The sequence below is a fragment of the Mustela nivalis genome (genome assembly GCF_964662115.1).
Source record: "Mustela nivalis genome assembly, chromosome: 19".
In the NCBI taxonomy this organism is placed as follows: domain Eukaryota; kingdom Metazoa; phylum Chordata; class Mammalia; order Carnivora; family Mustelidae; genus Mustela; species Mustela nivalis.
The window spans coordinates 4,115,314-4,133,748 of NC_139038.1; the positions used below are offsets into that span (position 1 = coordinate 4,115,314).

General features: G+C 46.5%; 2 protein-coding genes across 2 annotated transcripts in view; one reads left to right on the forward strand and one right to left on the reverse strand.

Annotated features, from left to right (window-relative positions):
• RBAK (RB associated KRAB zinc finger) overlaps nucleotides 1–18,435 on the reverse strand; it is an 813,856-nt gene that overhangs the window by 270,139 nt on the left and 525,282 nt on the right. The window lies entirely within an intron of this gene.
• On the forward strand, nucleotides 4,627–10,392 carry LOC309854204 (speedy protein E4-like; the record flags this gene model as incomplete). Its single annotated transcript, XM_082713030.1, has 6 exons — nucleotides 4,627–4,741; nucleotides 5,237–5,434; nucleotides 6,301–6,359; nucleotides 6,843–6,928; nucleotides 9,977–10,145; nucleotides 10,330–10,392. The coding sequence occupies 6 exons, from the start codon at nucleotides 4,627–4,629 to the stop codon at nucleotides 10,390–10,392; spliced, it is 690 nt and encodes a 229-aa protein (XP_082569156.1).

Genomic DNA, 18,435 nt, shown 5'->3' on the forward strand with positions numbered 1-18,435 from the left:
CTGAGCTACCCAGGGTCCCCAGATCTGTAACTTTTAATGTGGCTTCATTAAGATCTCTTCATTTATTAGTATTTAAAATATAAAGCTTTCTCTTTTTGTATTTGTTTTAAGTACAAATATTTCCCCCAATTTGTCATTGACCTTTGGAACTTAATGTTTTACTTTTATTTTCTGCCATAGGGACATAATGTTTTTAAAGATTTTTATTTATTTATTCATGAGAGACAGAGAGAGAGAGAGAAAGGCAGAGGCAAAAGTAGAAGCAGGCTCCCTGCAGGGAGCCCTGATGTGGAACTGAATCCCCGGACTCTGGGTCTATGATCTGAGCCAAAGGCAGACGCTTAACCATGCAAGCCCCCCAGATGACCCTCACTTTCTCTTCCTACTTTTCTTCTGTTTTGACACCATACTTGAAGAAGCCTTTCTAGCCCTTAATTTTCTAAGTAATTGCCTGTGTTGGCTCCTGTTTCTCTTTAACACATCAATTTTATGAAGATAACTGGCAGCCATCCTCAAGATTTGTGAATCATTCTTCTCTTAAAGTCTTTCATCCATTTTTTGCCCCCAAACTAGCACATTCACGGTGACCAGGAAATGTCAGAGGCTATGAACGCTCAAGTTTCTAATCTGTATGAAAGAATTAGTTCTTCTTTGAAGCCTTGGGACATGGCTTGCTTTAATGGAAGGGGCCACAGAAGTGTGAGGGAAGTGACTGAATCTGCATCCCCTCTTATGCAAAATACTGGTTGGATGGATTTACAGGGAAGCTGCAACAAAGTAAGACAACCCAGGGGCCTTAACAACAGAGATGAATTGTCTCCAAGTTCTGGAGGCTGGGAGACTGAGATCCAGGTGTGGGCAGGCCTAGTTCCTTGGCAGGGTTGGGGGGGCTGCGGGGGCTCGGTCCCATCCTCTCTCCTTGGCTTGTAGCCAACTGTCCCCTCTCTATGTATCATCACACTCTCTTCTCTCTACCTGGGAGTCTCTGTACCAAATTTTACTTTTTTTTTTTTTTAAGAGTTATATATTTATTTTAGAGAGGGAGTGCATGACCAAGGGGCGGGCAGAGGGGGAGACACAAAGAGAGAGAGAGAGAGAGAGAAAGAAGCAGACTACCTGCTGAGTGCCCTGCCTAGCTTGGGGCTCATGACCTTGAGATCACGATGTCCTCCCTAAGGCTTCATTTTCACTTCATTTTCCTCCGTAGAGACCCACCACCAAAAAAGAAAGAAAAGAAAAAGAAGAAGAAAACATCACGTTCTGAGGTACCAGGGGTTAGGACTTCAACACACAAAGAGGGGGAGGGGGCTTGGACGGAAGCACACAATTTTACCCTAGCCTTGGCGTCCCTGGTCTTGTCCAGTTTGCTTCCTCACTGCCTTGGTTATGTTAACATGGGCAGAACGCTTACAGGTCATCTTATCTACATATTTTATTTTATAGGTTGAAGAGATGGGACCCTGAAGGCAGGAGGATTTGCACAAGGGCATGTGCTGCTTTGTAACAAAACCATTACCTTCCCATTCTCACCGCCCCCATCTTATTTTATTTTATTTTATTTATTTATTTGACAGAGAGAGATCACAAGTAGACAGAGAGGCAGACAGAGAGAGAGAGAGGGAAGCATGCTCCCTGCTGAGCAGAGAGCCTGACGCGGGCCTCGATCCCAGGACGCTGAGATCATGACCTGAGCCGAAGGCAGCGGCATAACCCACTGAGCCACCCAGGCACCCTCACCGCCCCCATCTTTTAGACAAGCGTATTCTAACTACTGGCTTATGTTCTCCAGATTGTCTACCAACAGGAGTCTGAGCAGATGGAGAAGGGACATCGTGAAGAGGACAGAGGACTTGACTCAGAGCAGCCGAGGTGAATCCTGGGGTTTTGCCTCAGTCTTTAGCGCATCACATCCCTTGTTCTAAAAAACAATCCCAGAGGTGCCTAGGTGGCAGTGGGTTAAAGCCTCTGCCTTCAGCTCTGGTCATGGTCTCAGTATCCTGGGATCGAGCCCCGCATCGGGCTCTCTGCTCGGTGGGGAGCCTGCTATGTTGTGTGCAGTTACTGTGTCTGATATGAGATCTGTAGACTTCATCTTCTCACTGAAAAGTTTTCTTCTTTTTACCAGCCTCTCCCTAGTTCCTCCACCTTCCCCACCCCTGGCAACCTCCTTTTTTTTTTTTTTTTTTAACCTTCTGTTTCTCTGAGTTTGACTTTTTGTTGTTTTTTAAGATTTCCCATATAAATGTTACCACGCAGTATTTGTCTTTCTCTGTCAGTCTTATTTCATTCCACATAATGCCCTCAAGGTCCATCCATGTTGTCACGAATGGCAGGATTTCCTACTTTCTCACCTCTATACAAATACCAATCTACAGCTCCCTGTGTATGGACCTCACATCCTCTTTATGCACGCCTCTGTTGACGGACACCAGGGTAGTTTTCCTATCTTGGCTATTGTGAGTAATGGTGCAATGAACACAGGAGGGCAGATAGTTCTTTAATATCCTGTTTTCATTTCCTTTGGATGTATACCCGGCCATAAGAGTGCCAGATTATATGGTACTTCTGGTTTTTTGGGGTTTGTTCGTTTGGTTTTTTAAAATCTTTGGAGAAACCTCCATATGGTTTTCTGGGTGAACTGGTTTGACTTTATTTATGCTTGGACTGGGCTCCTTAGCTATCCGTAAGTTTGATCAAAGTGCAAAATAAAACTTGAGGCACATCCTGAATTAAAGATGTGTATTTCATCCAAGTTCATACAATGGATCGAAAGCAAGGCTTACCCAAAATGTGGACTCAATACTGGCGTCCATCAACAGATGGATGGATAAACTGAAAATGGTATGTATGTATCACTGTTCTTCTATGATTGTGAAAGGAACATGTAAAATGCAAACATACACACACACAGAATGGATATTATTCATCTTTAAAAAGGAAGGAATTCTGTCACACACTATAACACAAAGGAGCTTGGAAGACATTTTGTTGAATGAAATAAATCAGAAACATACGCATAAAATACTGCATGATTCTACTGATAGGAGCTATCTGAAATAGCCCAATCTCCAGAGACATAAAGTGGAATGGTGCTTGCCAGGGGCTGGGGGAGGGGAGAAGGGGGAGTTCTCCTTCAGTGGGTGCAGAGTTTCAGTTTCAGGGAAGACGAAAAAGTTCTGGAGAAGGATGGCGCTGATGGTCGCACAGAGACCCGAAGGTGCATACTGCTACCAAATCATACCCTCAAAAATGGTTAAAATGGTAAATTTTCAGTCCTGTTATTTTAACACAGGAGGAGAGAGTGAGCAAGATTCAGATGCACAGGTGAGAAGCAGAGGTAGGAGGTAGGAGGTTGGGAAGAGGCTTCCTCTGATGTTAATGGACAGCTGGCCTAGACCTCTGTGACGGCGTCTGCGCTCCCACATGCTTCCCACCTTCTTGGTTAAACAGATTCTGCCTTAAACGGGAGATTTTTCCATCTAGCCTTTTTGTGCATGTGGCATATTGTTCAAAAGATACACAAGTGGTCCTGAAGTTTCTGGGTCGAGAGTGATACACGGGCTTACAAATTTCAGATGCAGACTAGAGCTGATTAATTGCGATCAAGGGGCAGGTTTTGGGTGGTCCAGGGACTTCTTAAGTTGTAGACACCGTCTGATTGTGTGAGAACACAGGTACAGTTATCTACCGGTTCAGGTTCCCAAAATGTCTCTTGGGCTCAGAGATGCCTCAGAGGAGAGCGTGAGTGCTCCCCCACCACTGAACACCCACCCCCAACACAATGTCAGTAAAACATGGAGCGGAAGAAGTCTACCAAATTAAGCGATTTAAACTAACTTTTTTTTTAAAAAAAATTATTTATTTATTTGTCAGAGAGAGAGAGGGAGAGGGAGCGAGTGAGCACAGGCAGAGAGGCAGGCAGAGGCAGAGGGAGAAGCAGGTTCCCCGACGAGCCAGGAGCCTGATGTGGGACTCAATTCCAGAATGATGGATCGTGACCTGAGCCGAAGGCAGCCGCTTAACCAACTGAGCCACCCAGGTGTCCCTTAAACTAACTTTTAATTCCAACAAGTCCATGTACCTGGACCTTCTTGACATACTTATGTCTGTCTTGTAAGTTCTTACGTTTCGGCCCATCCCAAATTCCCTTGTCTCTTTCCTCCTTCTCCCACTAGATTGTGCCCTGAATTAGGAATAGGAAGGATGGAGAGAGCCCAACATGTGCCAAGAGGGGAGAGAGCCGGGCATCTGCTGGAGAGGAGTAGAGTGATCCAGACCCCTCGAGGACAGTTTTGGAGGATGGTCCAAGGCTGGGTCGGTGGCTGGAAACAGCCCTTACCTCAAGATCCCAAACTGGACACCAGTGTGGCAGTTACGTGTTTCCCTTCAAACTGGTTGCCAGGCTGGAATGACCTGTGACATCAGAGGCTTCCGACCTTCCTGATTGGAAGGACCAGATTCCATGGTGCTTGGCAGCAGAGGTGGACAACTGTATCTTCACAGACCTTTTCGCCACTCCTGGCTTTGCCCCAGCTTGGAGAAGGGATCAAGGGCTTGTGTTCGGTCGGAATTTGCCCAGAAAGGGTCTCAGGTTTCTGGGAGGCCAGAAAGAGCTAGGGAGAAATCATGGCTGATGATCAACCTAATCAACCGCATTCCCAGTCTGAGGACCAGAGTCCCCAGCCTAGCACCTCAGGGTACCCCTTCAATGTGGTGGATGATGAAATCCCAGGACCATCAGGTGAGAAAGGAGGAAGAGGAAGGGACTTGAGAGGCTTGGCTAGTAAAGAGGAATGGGTACAAAAGTCAGGAAGGAGTGTCTGAGTAGGGTGTGTGTGACAGGAGAGATCCAGAAAGCCGGGGATTGGAGAAGGAAAGTATAGGAGTTGGGGACAAAACTGTAAGCATGGAAGGAATACCCAAGAAGCAGGGAAAGAGGGTTAGGAGATGAGGTCCAAAGAGGAGGTAAAGGAAGAGAGGTAATTATGTCATTATTCCCAGGGGAGAAGTTATCTACAATGAAATTTTGAGGATGGGGGTGGTGAAACAGTGCCAAAGATGAATGGGGACAGATGTGTATCAACAAAGGAGAAAGATGGAAACATGGTTGGGGAGATGTCAATTGTCAGGAAGGCTGGAGAGAATGAAGGGGAAGTTGGGGTTTTTGGAGGGGGAGAAGGGGTGGCTGAATTCCAAAGACAAAAGCCTTATACTGTAGCCTGGTTTCTTCACTCAGCCCCCTGGGTAGACCCCCGCCCCATGCCTGAGTCCCCCACAAGGAAGAGAGGAAGGGATGAGTCAGATGAGGAGACAGGCTCTGGCGCTGAGGACATCTGGGTCGTGGAGTCACTGTGTGGCCTCAAGATGAAGTTGAAGAGACAACGGGTGTCTTCAGTGCTCCCTGAACACCACGAGGTCTTCAAAAAGTTGCTTGGTAAGAAGATCTCCTCCAACCCTCTTCCATTTTCTCTTTAAATTCAAGAAGCTTCCAATGGAAAAGAATTTTCCAGTGGAAAAGAATTCTCTGAAGTTTGGTGAGCTCTCCATCCTTGGAGGACTCCATAATGATCCGTCACTGGGGACACATAAAAATGACAGAGGATTAGGTGAGACTTGGAGAAAGGTCTGTACTTGGGATGAGAAAGCTTGGTTTCAGTTAAACTCCTGAGATGTCTTAGTTCTTATTGGTCTTTTGCTTTTTTTTTTTTTTTGATATTTTATTTATTTGTCAGAGAGAGAGAGAGAGAGATCACAAGCAGGCAGAGGCAGACAGAAAAAGAGGGGGAAAGCAGGCTCCCCGTTGAGGAGAGAGCCTGATGTGGGGCTCGATCCCAGAACCCTGGGATCATGACGTGAGCCGAAGCAGAAGCTTTAAGCCATGGAGCCACCCAGGTTCCCCTTATTGGCCTTTTGACACTAAATGTCTTTGGCTGTGTGTGTGGAGTTGGGCAGGGGGTGTGGAAATGACATGCCATCTTTATTCCCTTATGTCACTGTGGGATGAGAAAATGACAGGGAATGACTGTGGTCTCCGCAGTGGCATGTCCATGCATGATGAGACAGCTTCCCTGTTGACCTCCCATCCAATCTTACAGGTGTGCTCCCTCAGCCTCCCCACGCCAGAAGCCACCAAATTTCCCTGGGAGGTGACTGGTCTTTGCTCCCTTTTGCCCATCAGCCTCACCGCTGGCCACATCCTGGAAGTTCCCCAGGAGAGGCATCATTCTCCTCTTTGCCCTGGAACGCTCCCACAATAACCCCTTTCTGCTTGTCAACCTGACCTATGCCCTCTTTTCACAGAGGATCCTGTCATTCAAAAATTTCTGGCCTGGGACAAAAATCTGAGCGTATCCGACAAGGTATCATTGTTCTCCACTCAGATGTGTTCTTGCTCCAACATCTGTCCTGGGGCAGGGCGATGCCTCCAAAACCCTGTCTCCAACCTCATCCTGCCAACACTTCCCGCTGGGGACCTCGTGGTTTCCTGCAGGTCCTCTGGGACCTGAGTCCCAGGCGTGCCCCTCAGGCTGTTGCCACCTTAAGTCCCTTCTCTCTCAGCTCTTGGGTGGGGCTCCCTTGGCTCCAGCTTCTCAGAGACCCTCCAGAGGCCGGCTGTCCTGAAGACAAGCCCTCAGACCAGCACAGCTTGCTATCCTGGGAGCACCATCAACCCTTCCCTTGACTTCTTTGGTTTGCAACCAACCTGTTGACACCAAATAAGCAAATTCACCCAGTCTGTCAAAGCGGGAGCACCTGCTCCAGCCTCCTGTCCCCATCCCCCACTGGTTTTCCTCGCCCAGGATGTCACCTCTCTCTGACACTGTGTCTCCTCTTGCCACCAGTATCTCCTGTCTATGGTCATAGCTTACTTCAGCCGTGCTGGCCTCTTCTCCTGGCAGTACCAGCGAATCCATTTCTTCATAGCCCTGTGAGTATTTTTGTCTCATCCCTCAGTAGAATTCGCTACCTGGGTGGATGGAGGGGGAAAGTGGGACCCTAACCTTTCATCTACTTTTTTTTTTAAACCATTTGTAACTGTTTATTACCCTACTTTTTAAAAACACTGTTGACCCCGTGTATAAAAACGATGGGATTATAGTATAGTGTTTTTTAGACTGTTTCTTGTAAACACAAACATCCCTGACGTCAGCCAGGAGAAGCAAACAGAAGACCCTTCTAAGAGGACAGAAGGAAGGAACGGACACGGCCCTGCCCTGAGCAAACAGACTAGCGAAGCAGCCGGTCCTGATCCTCCGTCTGTCCCCTTCCCACCGCGATACCAAGCGAAATTGTTTTCCTCCTAAGCATTCCCATCACAAATGCCTCGATTCACGCCCCCAAGACTTAGCACAGATCTGTTTTGAGTGTTTCCGCGGGTGTGTCTTACAACACTGTCCCCAAGCCTGCGGGCGCTATGTGCATGAAGTCCTTCAAAGCTCTGGTCTCCTCCTCCACTCTCCAGGGCCAGTGGTGTTCTGGGTCAAGGCAAGGCTTCTGAGATTGGATCCAACCCTTTCGTCTTCGTCCGATTTGCTCATCCCCTTGGTGTTTCAACCTTCTAAGGACACTTCCCTCTGTTCCTATATTGCGTTTTCTGTCTAGGTAATTTTGCACCTATACCTGAGGAAAACAACTTGTCCTCAAGGTCAACTTCAACTCCCAAATCTTCAGATGCTCCCCCCTTCCCCGCCCCGCCAACCTCCCTGACTTCTGCACCGCAGCAGCACTTCTGTTAAAATCCGAGTGTCATGGATATTCTGGACTATGGTTATTTCCTATCCACTCACCGTTCCACCCCCCTGTCCCCTTCCCCAATCCCATTAGACTCGATGCCTGCAGGACTTGTCAACATATTACCACACTCTCAAAGCACTGCAGAATTCCTTCTGTTTTGCATAGGTTTAAGTTATGTTGGGACTAGGAGGTGATCAGTATAGCACTTGAACATGAGAAAAAGCATCATTTATTCATTCAACAAATACATATAGAGTACACCTTATGGAACAAGGACATGAGGCAATGGGAAGAGAGGTTCAAGAGTGCGTGTTGAATTAATGCACCCAATGAACCCAGTCCTGTATTACTCATTTGGTAGGAAAGTCATGGTTACAGAATAGAACAGGGTCAGCTCCTGCCCATGAGAGATGTATATGGTCTTGCTCTATGGGAAGACAGGTTTGTGCACAAACTCGCTAAAGGGAAGGGGTGGGTGTGGGTGTTCCCCCACAGGACATGCCCTCAGGCTTCCCATTGAGTTCCCTCTCCATCCTCAAGCTAGGAGAAGTCTCTGCCGAGCCATGCCTTCCTTTTTTAAAAATTTTTTATTTTTAATTTTTTATAAACATATATTTTTATCCCCAGGGGTAGAGGTCTGTGAATCACCAGGTTTACACACTTCATAGCACTCACCAAAGCACATACCCTCCCCAATGTCCTTAATCCCACCTCCTTCTCCCAACCCCCTCCCCCCAGCAACCCTCTGTTTGTTTTGTGAGATTAACAGTCACTTATGGTTTGTCTCCCTTCCAATTCCATCTTGTTTCATTGATTCTTCTTCTACGCACTTAAGCCCCCATGTTGCATCACCACTTCCTCATATCAGGGAGATCATATCATAGTTGTCTTTCTCTGCTTGACTTATTTCGCTAAGCATGATATGCTCTAGTTCCATCCATGTTGTCACAAATGGCAAGATTTCATTTCTTTTGATGGCTGCATAGTATTCCATTGTGTATATATACCACATCCTCTTGATCCATTCATCTGTTGATGGACATTTAGGTTCTTTCCATAGTTTGACTATTGTGGACATTGCTGCTATGAACATTCGGGTGCACGTGCCCCTTTGGATCACTACGTTTGTATCTTTAGGGTAAATACCCAGTAGTGCAATTGCTGGGTCATAGGGCAGTTCTATTTTCAACATTTTGAGGAACCTCCATGCTGTTTTCCAGAGTGGCTGCACCAGCTTGCATTCCCACCAACAGTGTAGGAGGGTTCCCCTTTCTCCGCATCCTCGCCAGCATCTGTCATTTCCTGACTTATTGATTTTAGCTATTCTGACTGGCGTGAGGTGGTATCTCATTGTGGTTTTGATTTGTATTTCCCTGATGCCGAGTGATATGGAGCACTTTTTCATGTGTCTGTTGGCCCTCTGGATGTCTTCTTTGCAGAAATGTCTGTTCATGTCCTCTGCCCATTTCTTGATTGGATTATTTGTTCTTTGGGTGTTGAGTTTGCTAAGTTCTTTATAGATTCTGGACACTAGTCCTTTATCTGATATGTCGTTTGCAAATATCTTCTCCCATTCTGTCAGTTGTCTTTTGATTTTGTTAACTGTTTCCTTTGCTGTGCAAAAGCTTTTGATCTTGATGAAATCCCAGTAGTTCATTTTTGCCCTTGCTTCCCTTGCCTTTGGCGTTGTTCCTAGGAAGATGTTGCTGCGGCTGAGGTCGAAGAGGTTGCTGCCTGTGTTCTCCTCCAGGATTTTGATGGATTCCTTTCGCACATTGAGGTCCTTCATCCATTTCGAGTCTATTTTCGTGTGTGGTGTAAGGAAATGGTCCAATTTCATTTTTCTGCATGTGGCTGTCCAATTTTCCCAGCACCATTTATTGAAGAGGCTGTCTTTTTTCCATTGGACAGTCTTTCCTGCTTTGTCGAAGATTAGTTGACTGTAGAGTTGAGGGTCTATTTCTGGGCGCTCTATTCTGTTCCATTGATCTATGTGTCTGTTTTTGTGCCAGTACCATGCTGTCTTGATGACAGCTTTGTAATAGAGCTTGAAATCCGGAATTGTGATGCCACCAACTTTGGCTTTCTTTTTCAATATCCCTTTGCCCTCTTGATGACTGAGTGGCACTCTGTGACACTGGGTAATAAGCAACCTATGTCCTTGCTGGGAAGCTGAGCTCAGGTGGGGGAGGGGCATCCTTCCCGTCCTGCTCCTGACCAGCCACCTGATGTCTCTCTCCAGCTACCTGGCCAGTGATATGGAAGAGGATAACCAGGCCCCCAAACAGGCCATCTTTTCATTCCTCTATGGGAAGAACCGGTCCGAGCGACCCTTGTTCCACAAACTGAGATTCCAATTTATACGATCCATGAACTGGAGGACCAGGGTGTCCCGAGAAGAGTGTGAAGAGGTAGGTTGGCTGGAGGGATTTAGGGTGTGGGGCCCAATGGGAGAGAGAGGAGGTGCAGCGAGGGACATGGGGATTTGGGACCAGAAAGAATTAAGGGTCTGGACGACAGGAGGGAGCAGGTCGGGGGTCGCGGGGGCAGGGCCCATCTGGAAGTTGTGTTCTCATGGGGCCGCTTGTCTTCTAGATCCAGGCTTTTGATCCAGACCTGTGGGTGTGGGGGCGAGACCGCCTCACTCTGATGCCCTAGGTCTCCTAGGGCCATGGAGGCCTGAGGTCATCGGCCTAAGGGAAGGTAGGTTACTGTCCTCATGGGTCCAGGCACAATGATTTCTTGTGTAATGAGGAGATCTGAGGAATCCAGGAGCTGAGCCCACGCTCGTCTCCCTAGCCCCACACGTCAGCCTTCCATGCACTATGAGGTGGAAGCCGTACACGCACTCAGGTCCCAGCCACGAGCTGACAACCCCACAGAGCCATGACTCAGGGAGACGTGTGGAAAACCTTAAGGACCTCAGGAAAACCAGTTTGTCACAGAGGCATGGACTTGGCTGAAATAATTCCATGGAAACCAACTGGGCCCAGATGATAGCTCTGAGGAAATGTTGACTTTCTGTGAAAAGGGAGCAAGTTTCCAATTTTTTCCCCTACATTGTGTTTTTACTTTCTCTTTCATGCCTCAGAGATAAGAACTCTGGGGATTTATTTACAACAAAGTAAATGTCTAACAATAGGACATTGGATGGAACAGTCTATGTATCCAATAATAAAAGATCAATATGGACTAGCTGTGTGTTCATCCACATTTGCTTGCGAACACATTGCTTATGTCAGATGGCATCTGTGAGTCCTTTGTGTCCCCTGCCCACTTCTGGACGAGTCTCTCATCTCGTTCCATTACATCTTTCCCCTCAGGTTCACAGTCAAGGAGTTTGTCAGAATGAGTGAACCTTCAGAAATACTAGTTTCAGGGTGCCTGGGTGGCTCAGTGGGTTAAAGCCTCTGCCTTCAGCTTAGGTCATGATCCCAGGGTCCTGGGATCGCGCACCACATCGGGCTCTCTGCTCAGCCAGGAGCCTGCTTCCCCGTCTCTCTCTGCCTGCCTCTCTGCCTACATGTGATCTTTCTGTCAAATAAATAAAATCTTTAAAAAAAAAAGAAATACTAGTTTTAGCATAGCTTAATGTGATCAGCACATAGAGTTATAGATTTGGGCAGAGGATTAAGTAAAGATTTGGTTTAAATCATGTGAACTAGTTCTCAGTCCATTCGAGCTCCCACAAAAAAGTTCTACATGGCTTTGAGCAACAGACATTTATTTCTCATGGTTTGGAGGCTGGAAGTCTGCGAGCAGGGTGCCGGACCCTTTACAAGGTTGCAGACTAAGAGGGTTCTGAGTTATGTCACTGGGGTCTCTTTCTTCAGAGCACTACTGCCATTGTTGAGGCACCCCCCCCCCTCGTGGCCCAATCATCCCCAAGACCTCATCTTATAGCACCATCACCTTGTGGGTTAGGATCTCAAGGTACAAATTTGAGGGAAGTGAAGAGACAAACATTAGACCATGCAGCACTGACCAAATTTAGGACTAGGTGTTATGGTTAAACATTAGGATCTAGGGTTAGAATGGAGGATTAGGTGGTCTCATGATTCATGATGTTGATGTTTGCAGTATGGTTCTTTGTTCAGACATTAAGTAGCAAAAAAGGACCAAGGTGAGTTTCAGGTCGAAAGCAACATTCTCTCAAGTTTGTTAGTTTGTTTTGTTGTTGTGGTGGTTTTGTTTTTGTTTTATTTTTAAAGATTTTATTTGTCAGAGACAGAGAGAGAACACAGGCAGGGGAGTAGCAGGCAGAGGGAGAAGCAGGCTCCTCATTTGAGCAAGGAGCCTGATGTGGAACTCATTCCCGGTTACCTGAGCCAAAGGCAGACGCTCAACCGCTTGAGCCACCCAGGCCACCCTCTAGTTTGCTTTACTCCCTGAGCAGAATCACCTAGAGTCCTGGCTATCAAGCAGATAACCGGGTGTGACCTTAGGCTCATGAAAAAATTTGGGGGGTCAGGGTCACCAAAGTCCAAGAGTCCTAACTGAAAATGAATTGGGGTTTAGAATGAAGGATTAGAGATAAAGTTGGATTTATGAATTAGTCTAAATTCTGGTTAGAACTGACCAAGATGTCTGGAGCGTTGACTCCTTGTGATCTGACTTCCTCTCTTTCTCTCAATTTCAGATCCCTGAGCCCCGGGGAGACGCAGGTTTACAGCAGGAAATCAATCTAGACACTAACAACAGGCATGAGGAAGGAAGAGAGGAGTCTCTTGTGCAGATAATCTAGAAGAACCCAAGACCTTATAAAATTAGCTAAAGGGAATTTTCATATTGTACTCCGAGGAGCTGCGAGTACCTATAGGAGACCAGAGAAGGACAATAAGAAACCAGGCCTTTGCTCAGGATCCACCCTTTCCTGGGGTGGTACCAAAAATTATGTCAGATTTTTTTAAATTCAAATCTCGTTTGAGGTAGGAGTTGGAGATCCTGTTTTTTATGCATTGGGACACAAACAAGGAGGAGATTACTTCAAAAATATAAAACGAGAGACAAAGGATTATCATAACCTAATATTACGCCATGAATTTCATTGGTATATTTTGAAAATGTTGTCCTTAGAACTATTTTATTTATTTTTATATTTTATATTTATGTATTTATAAAAGTTCTGAAATAGTCATAGTTTTCAAAACATGTTCCTACAAAGTTTTGTGATGAGATTACACCTGTAGATAAAATATTGTTGACATATTCGGCATAGGTTTTTGTGTTTTTACTATAGCTATATATCAATTACACTTATAACTAGGTAGGTGATTCCCTCAAGTTGTTATTACTGTAAATGTTTATTTGACATGTAGTCTTCATTATTAAAATGTGGGAATCAGTTGTAATTCCTTTACTTGCCTGGATGACACGTTTGTAAGTTGTTTTATGTTATTTTAGATTATTAAAGAGGACACTGCAATGTGTCTCTTGAGGAAACATAATAAAGATAAAAGTCTTCATCTTCGTGGTGTTTGTGGTCATCTCAATGGTCTTACAGTTCACTGTCCAATGATACTCTTTCTTAATGGGGTTGTGATTATTCAGCCATACTTCTTACCTTTGAAAAATAAGTGTAAGTTTTTTTTTAATGAGGATGTGAGGTTTTTTTTTAAGATTTTATTTATTTATTGGACAGAGAGAGATCACAAGTAGGCAGAGAGGCAGGCAGAAAGAGACAGGGGAAGCAGGCTCCCCTCTGTACAGAGAACCGGATGCAGATGCGGGCGGTCTCGATCCCAGGGCCCTGAGATCATGACCTAAGCCGAAAGCAGACATTTAACCCACTGAGCCACCCAAAGGCCCCAAGGGCAAGTTACCTTTTATGTAGAAGAAAAAAAAAAGAAGGGGCGCCTGGGTGGCTCAGTGGGTTAAAGCCTCTGCTTTCGGCTCAGGTCATGATCCCAGGTTCCTGGGATCGAGCCCCGCATCGGGCTCTCTGCTTGGCGGGGAGCCTGCTTCCTCCTCTCTCTCTACCTCCCTCTCTGCCTACTTGTGATCTCTCTCTGTTGAATAAATAAAATCTTAAAAAAAAAAAAAAGAAGATAAAGTGAACACTGAGCTTGTGTCTTAAAGCAAGAAACAAGGCAAAGATATTGAGGCAGGAAAAGGGAAAGAAGGAAGATAGAGCTATGGGGACCTAGATAATCTGAAACTCACAACAAAGGCAACGTGCCTCAGTGAGATTATGCATTTTAGGCGATGATCCATGGCAAGCAGACCCACAGGTGCAAGGGAGCACCCTTCTTTGGAAGAAGGAAAATCTACAGAATGGGATGAAATAGAACAACTGGAAAGAAATGAGGCTTTGGGAGAACTTTCTGAGAAACACAGTAAGATAGGAGGAGCTAAAGCTGTCAAATAACAGAGGCATGGAGAAGAAAGAGTTAATGGCAGGAATCCTGAATATTGGAGGAAACCATCTTGGGAGATGGTAGCACCAGAGAATACTGGGGCTGTCTCAAATACCAAGCTTCAGTGTCCGCGGGAAGCATCCCATGGATGTCTTGGCACATAGATGCATATCACCCGTCATGAAGCTCACCTGAGCTTGGTGACCAGAGTTTTTATTGGGGTTTCATTATGCAAGTGTGATTAACTCCATCATTGGCCATACCTCGAACACAGTCTCCAACTCTCTTCCTTCCCGTAGAGATTGGGCTGATATCAAGTGGTTCGAAGCCCCACCCCTGTTGGGGTTCCTGGTATGGCTGGCCCTATCCTGACTCATCTCACCAGCACAAACTCAAGTTTGGTCCACGGGGCCCAGTGTGAGTAACAAACACTCCTATCACTCAGGATACCAAAGATGTAGAGGTTCTCTCCCAGGGAGCAAGGAAGGAGAGGTATCTGAAAAATTATTTATACAACACACTGGCTACGGTAGGAGATTGGCAAAACTCAGGTGGTCAGGGAAGGTAACAGTTTGGGGACAGATCTATCACAGGAGATGTTGGAGAAGTTGAATAAATAAGGATTGAAATAATGGGGTCCTCATGGGGATTTGGAATAGCTTGGGAGATGTGAGATATTTAGGAGATGAACACAGCACTCTAGAGGAACAAAAGCAATGGAGTAAAGAGAAACCAAAGGGAAAATTGTGTGTTTGTGTGTGTTGGGGTTGGGGTTAGGGTGCAGTTCTGATAAATGAGATGAACTCCTCAGCCTGGAGCAATTTCAGAAAGTGAAACCACCAAGGTCAGAAGAGCCACACGGACATCAGCATCTGATTACAGCAGCTCAAGGAGAGGGATGGCATTCAGAATTGGGACACAGTTGATGGACTGGGAACAGCAGAGGCTAGATTCTGCAGACACGGAAACAAAGAGGAGAAACAGTATGGCAGCTTGGAAACAGATAAAACATATGAGACACCTAAGACTTAAAATGTATATTTAAGAAGCTTTAGGTCTCTGCAAGGTGGCAGGTAAAGGCACATTAGGAAACAACTCAAATGAGGAAAGACCTGAATGTAAAGGCACAAGAAACAGGACGGTGGATGCACATAATAAAGCAGTAAACAACAGGCAAGAAAGCAAACAGTCCGGTGACTGATGCCAGGTGAGAACTGGGAGTGCTTGGGAACACTGGAGCAGAACATGGTGGTTTCAGCCTGAACACCTAGAGAAACTGAGATCAGGACGAATCCAGTTGAAGAGAAGGGGGAGCTGAGGCTGCTGAGAAGGGGGTGAAGCTTAAGAGACTTGGAGGATAAAGAGAGGGACCAGCTGAGAAAGTGGGAGAGGCGAGAGGCCACCGAAGGCTGAGAAGGAATACGGATCCAGGGAGGTGGTTCGGAAGTGTGAGCTGATGGCAGAAGCACGTGTGGCTCCCAGAGCACAGAAGAGTCAGAGCAGCCAAGCTTCTGGAACCGGAAAGCATCCAGGGCTATAGGTGGCTGCTGAGGGGAGGTCAGGAGGCAGCAACAGCAAAGTTCAGCCACACAGCAGAGGAGCAGCGGGCTTGTCCTGAGAAGCAGGAGTGATGGAAGAAGTCCAGTGCCTGGAGATGGAAAAGTAGGAGAGTGGTGGGGATCAGGGGTGTGATGTGGCTCAGTCAGTGAAGCAGCTGCCTCGGCTCAGGTCATGATCTCAGGGTCCTGGGATCGAGCCCCGCATGGGGCTCTCTGCTCAGCAGGGAGCCTGCTTACCCCCCACCCTCCACCTGCCTCTCTGCCTACTTGGGATCTCTCTCTGTCTGTGTCAAATAAATAAGACTGAGTGACAGACAAGGAGGAGCTGCTTTGTGAAGGGGAAACACGGAGAAAACTAGAAAGAAATAGGAGCAGGGACTCAGGAAGAGTCCCGTGGGCAACTCCGGGGCGCCTGTCTCATTAGCTACTCCCATTCTCTCAGCTCTTCCCTCAGCAGGCAGCCACGTTCCCTCTACCGCTACTCTCATCCTAGATAAGGCGGGATTGCCTTTTTCTTTTCAGTTTTTCCCTTTTGCTTTCCTTTCCCTTTTGCTTCCCTCCCCCTTCCTTTTCCCTTCCCTACCTTTCCCTCCCCTACCCTTGCCTTTTTACTTTTTAAGTGTGGCTTCTTCGAGAAGTCCCCTAACTTGTGGGCGCGTGAACTCACGGGAAACAGAGGTGGGATATTTGACGGGCTCCCGAGTGGGCTCCAACAGGTGCACCGCCGCCGCCGTCCTACGCATGTGCAGCTCGGCCTGTGTGCGTGTTCGCGCACGCGTATTGCTGCCGCGCAGCTCTCCCTTCCTGTCCGAGTTCAGGTCACAGCTCGCTGTGAATCCCAGGCTTTGGCCTCACGCGGGCGAGCGAACTACTAACAAGACAGCAAGGAGAAAAATGAACCTCGCCTTTTCAATCAGCTCAGCAGATACAATCCATTACAGAGAAGTTCTCCAGCAAAACAATGCACCTGCTTCAGGGTCACAGGACTTTCCAGCGGCATTTGCTATAAGTTTTTCATTGTTCATCCTAAATGTACCTTGTCATCTTGGTGCCCATCCGTGCCAGTTGTCTCTGTCCAAAGGAAAAAGAAAACTACTTACCCATTTCTGACAAACAGGTCGTTAAAGCTCAGAGGTAGGTGTCTAGGGCCCACCCTTAACTGTCCTGGTGACAGAGAGACACTACCTTCCTTGAGGTTTACATTTCAAAGAGATGGCTCCCAGGCCCTTAAGAACAACCATCCCCTGTTACAATGCTAGCAAGAAAATGGTTTAGCTTCTAGGAGATTTAGATACATACAAAATCCACAGAGGAAGTTTTCTCCAGGTAACACTCTTTCCAAAGGTAATAGTACTGATTTATGCTAATGATGGGCATATAACCCATTCCTGATTTCTCCCACTGAGCTGTTGCATCAAACTAATCCTGCACAAAAGGCGTGCTTCTCCGCAAGCTGCTCTGTCCGCCCTGGCTGTGGCTGTGTAGCCCGGAAGTCCTGACCAGCTCTTGCTGCTAGCAAGTGTGGTCTGTGCCACCCAGGCGCCCCTGGACCTGTACCTTTTAAAAATATATACATATTATTTATTTATTTGACAGAGAAAGGGCACAAGCAGGGGGAGCAGCAGAGGGAGAGGGAGAAGCATACTCCCCGCTAAGCAGGGAGCCTAATGCTGGTCACTATCCTAAAACCCCAGGGTCAAAACCTGAGCCAAGGGACGCCTGGGTGGCTCAGTTGGTTAAGCAGCTGCCTTCGGCTCAGGTCATGATCCCAGCGTCCTGGGATCGAGTCCCGCATCGGGCTCCTTGCTCCGCAGGGAGCCTGCTTCTCCCTCTGACTCTTCCTTCCACTCTGTCTGCCTGTGCTCGCTCTCACTCACTCTCTCTCTGACAAATAAATAAAAATTAAAAAAAAAAAAAAAAACCTGAGCCAAAGGCAGACACTTAACCGACTGAGCTACCCAGGTGCCCCAGATCTATACCTTTTAATGTGGCTTCATTAAGATCTCTTCATTTATTAGTATTTAAAATATAAAGCTTTCTCTTTTTGTATTTGTATTAAGTACTAATATTTACCCCATTTTGTCATTGACCTTTTGAACTTAATGTTTTACTTTTATTTTCTGCCATATGGACATAATGTTTTTAAAGATTTTTATTTATTTATTCATCAGAGAGAGAGAGAGAGAGGCAGAGGCAAAAGGAGAAGCAGCCTCCTTGCTAAACAGGGAGCCCTGATGTGGAACTCGATCCCAGGACTCTGGGACTATGATGTGAGCCAAAGGCAGACGCTTAACCATCCAAGCCCCCCAGATGACCCTCACTTTCTCTTCCTACTTTTCTTCTGTTTTGACACCATACTTGAAGAAGCCTTTCCAGCCCTTAATTTTCTAAGTATTTGCCTGTGTTGGCTCCTGTTTCTCTTTAACACATCAATTTTATGAAGATCTCTGGTAGCCATCCTCAAGATTTGTGAATCATTCTTCTCTTAAAGTCTTTCATCCATTTTTTTGCCCCCAAACTAGCACATTCACGGTGACCAGGAAATGTCAGAGGCTAAGAAAGCTCAAGTTTCCAATCTGTAAGAAAGAACTAGTTCTTCTTTGAAGCCTTGGGACATGGCTTGCTTTAATGGAAGGGGCCACAGAAGTGTGAGGGAAGTGACTGAATCTGAATTCCCTCTTATGCAAAATACTGGTTGGATGGGTTTACAGGGAAGCTGCAACAAAGTAAGACAACCCAGGGGCCTTAACAACAGAGATGAATTGTCTCCAAGTTCTGGATGCTGG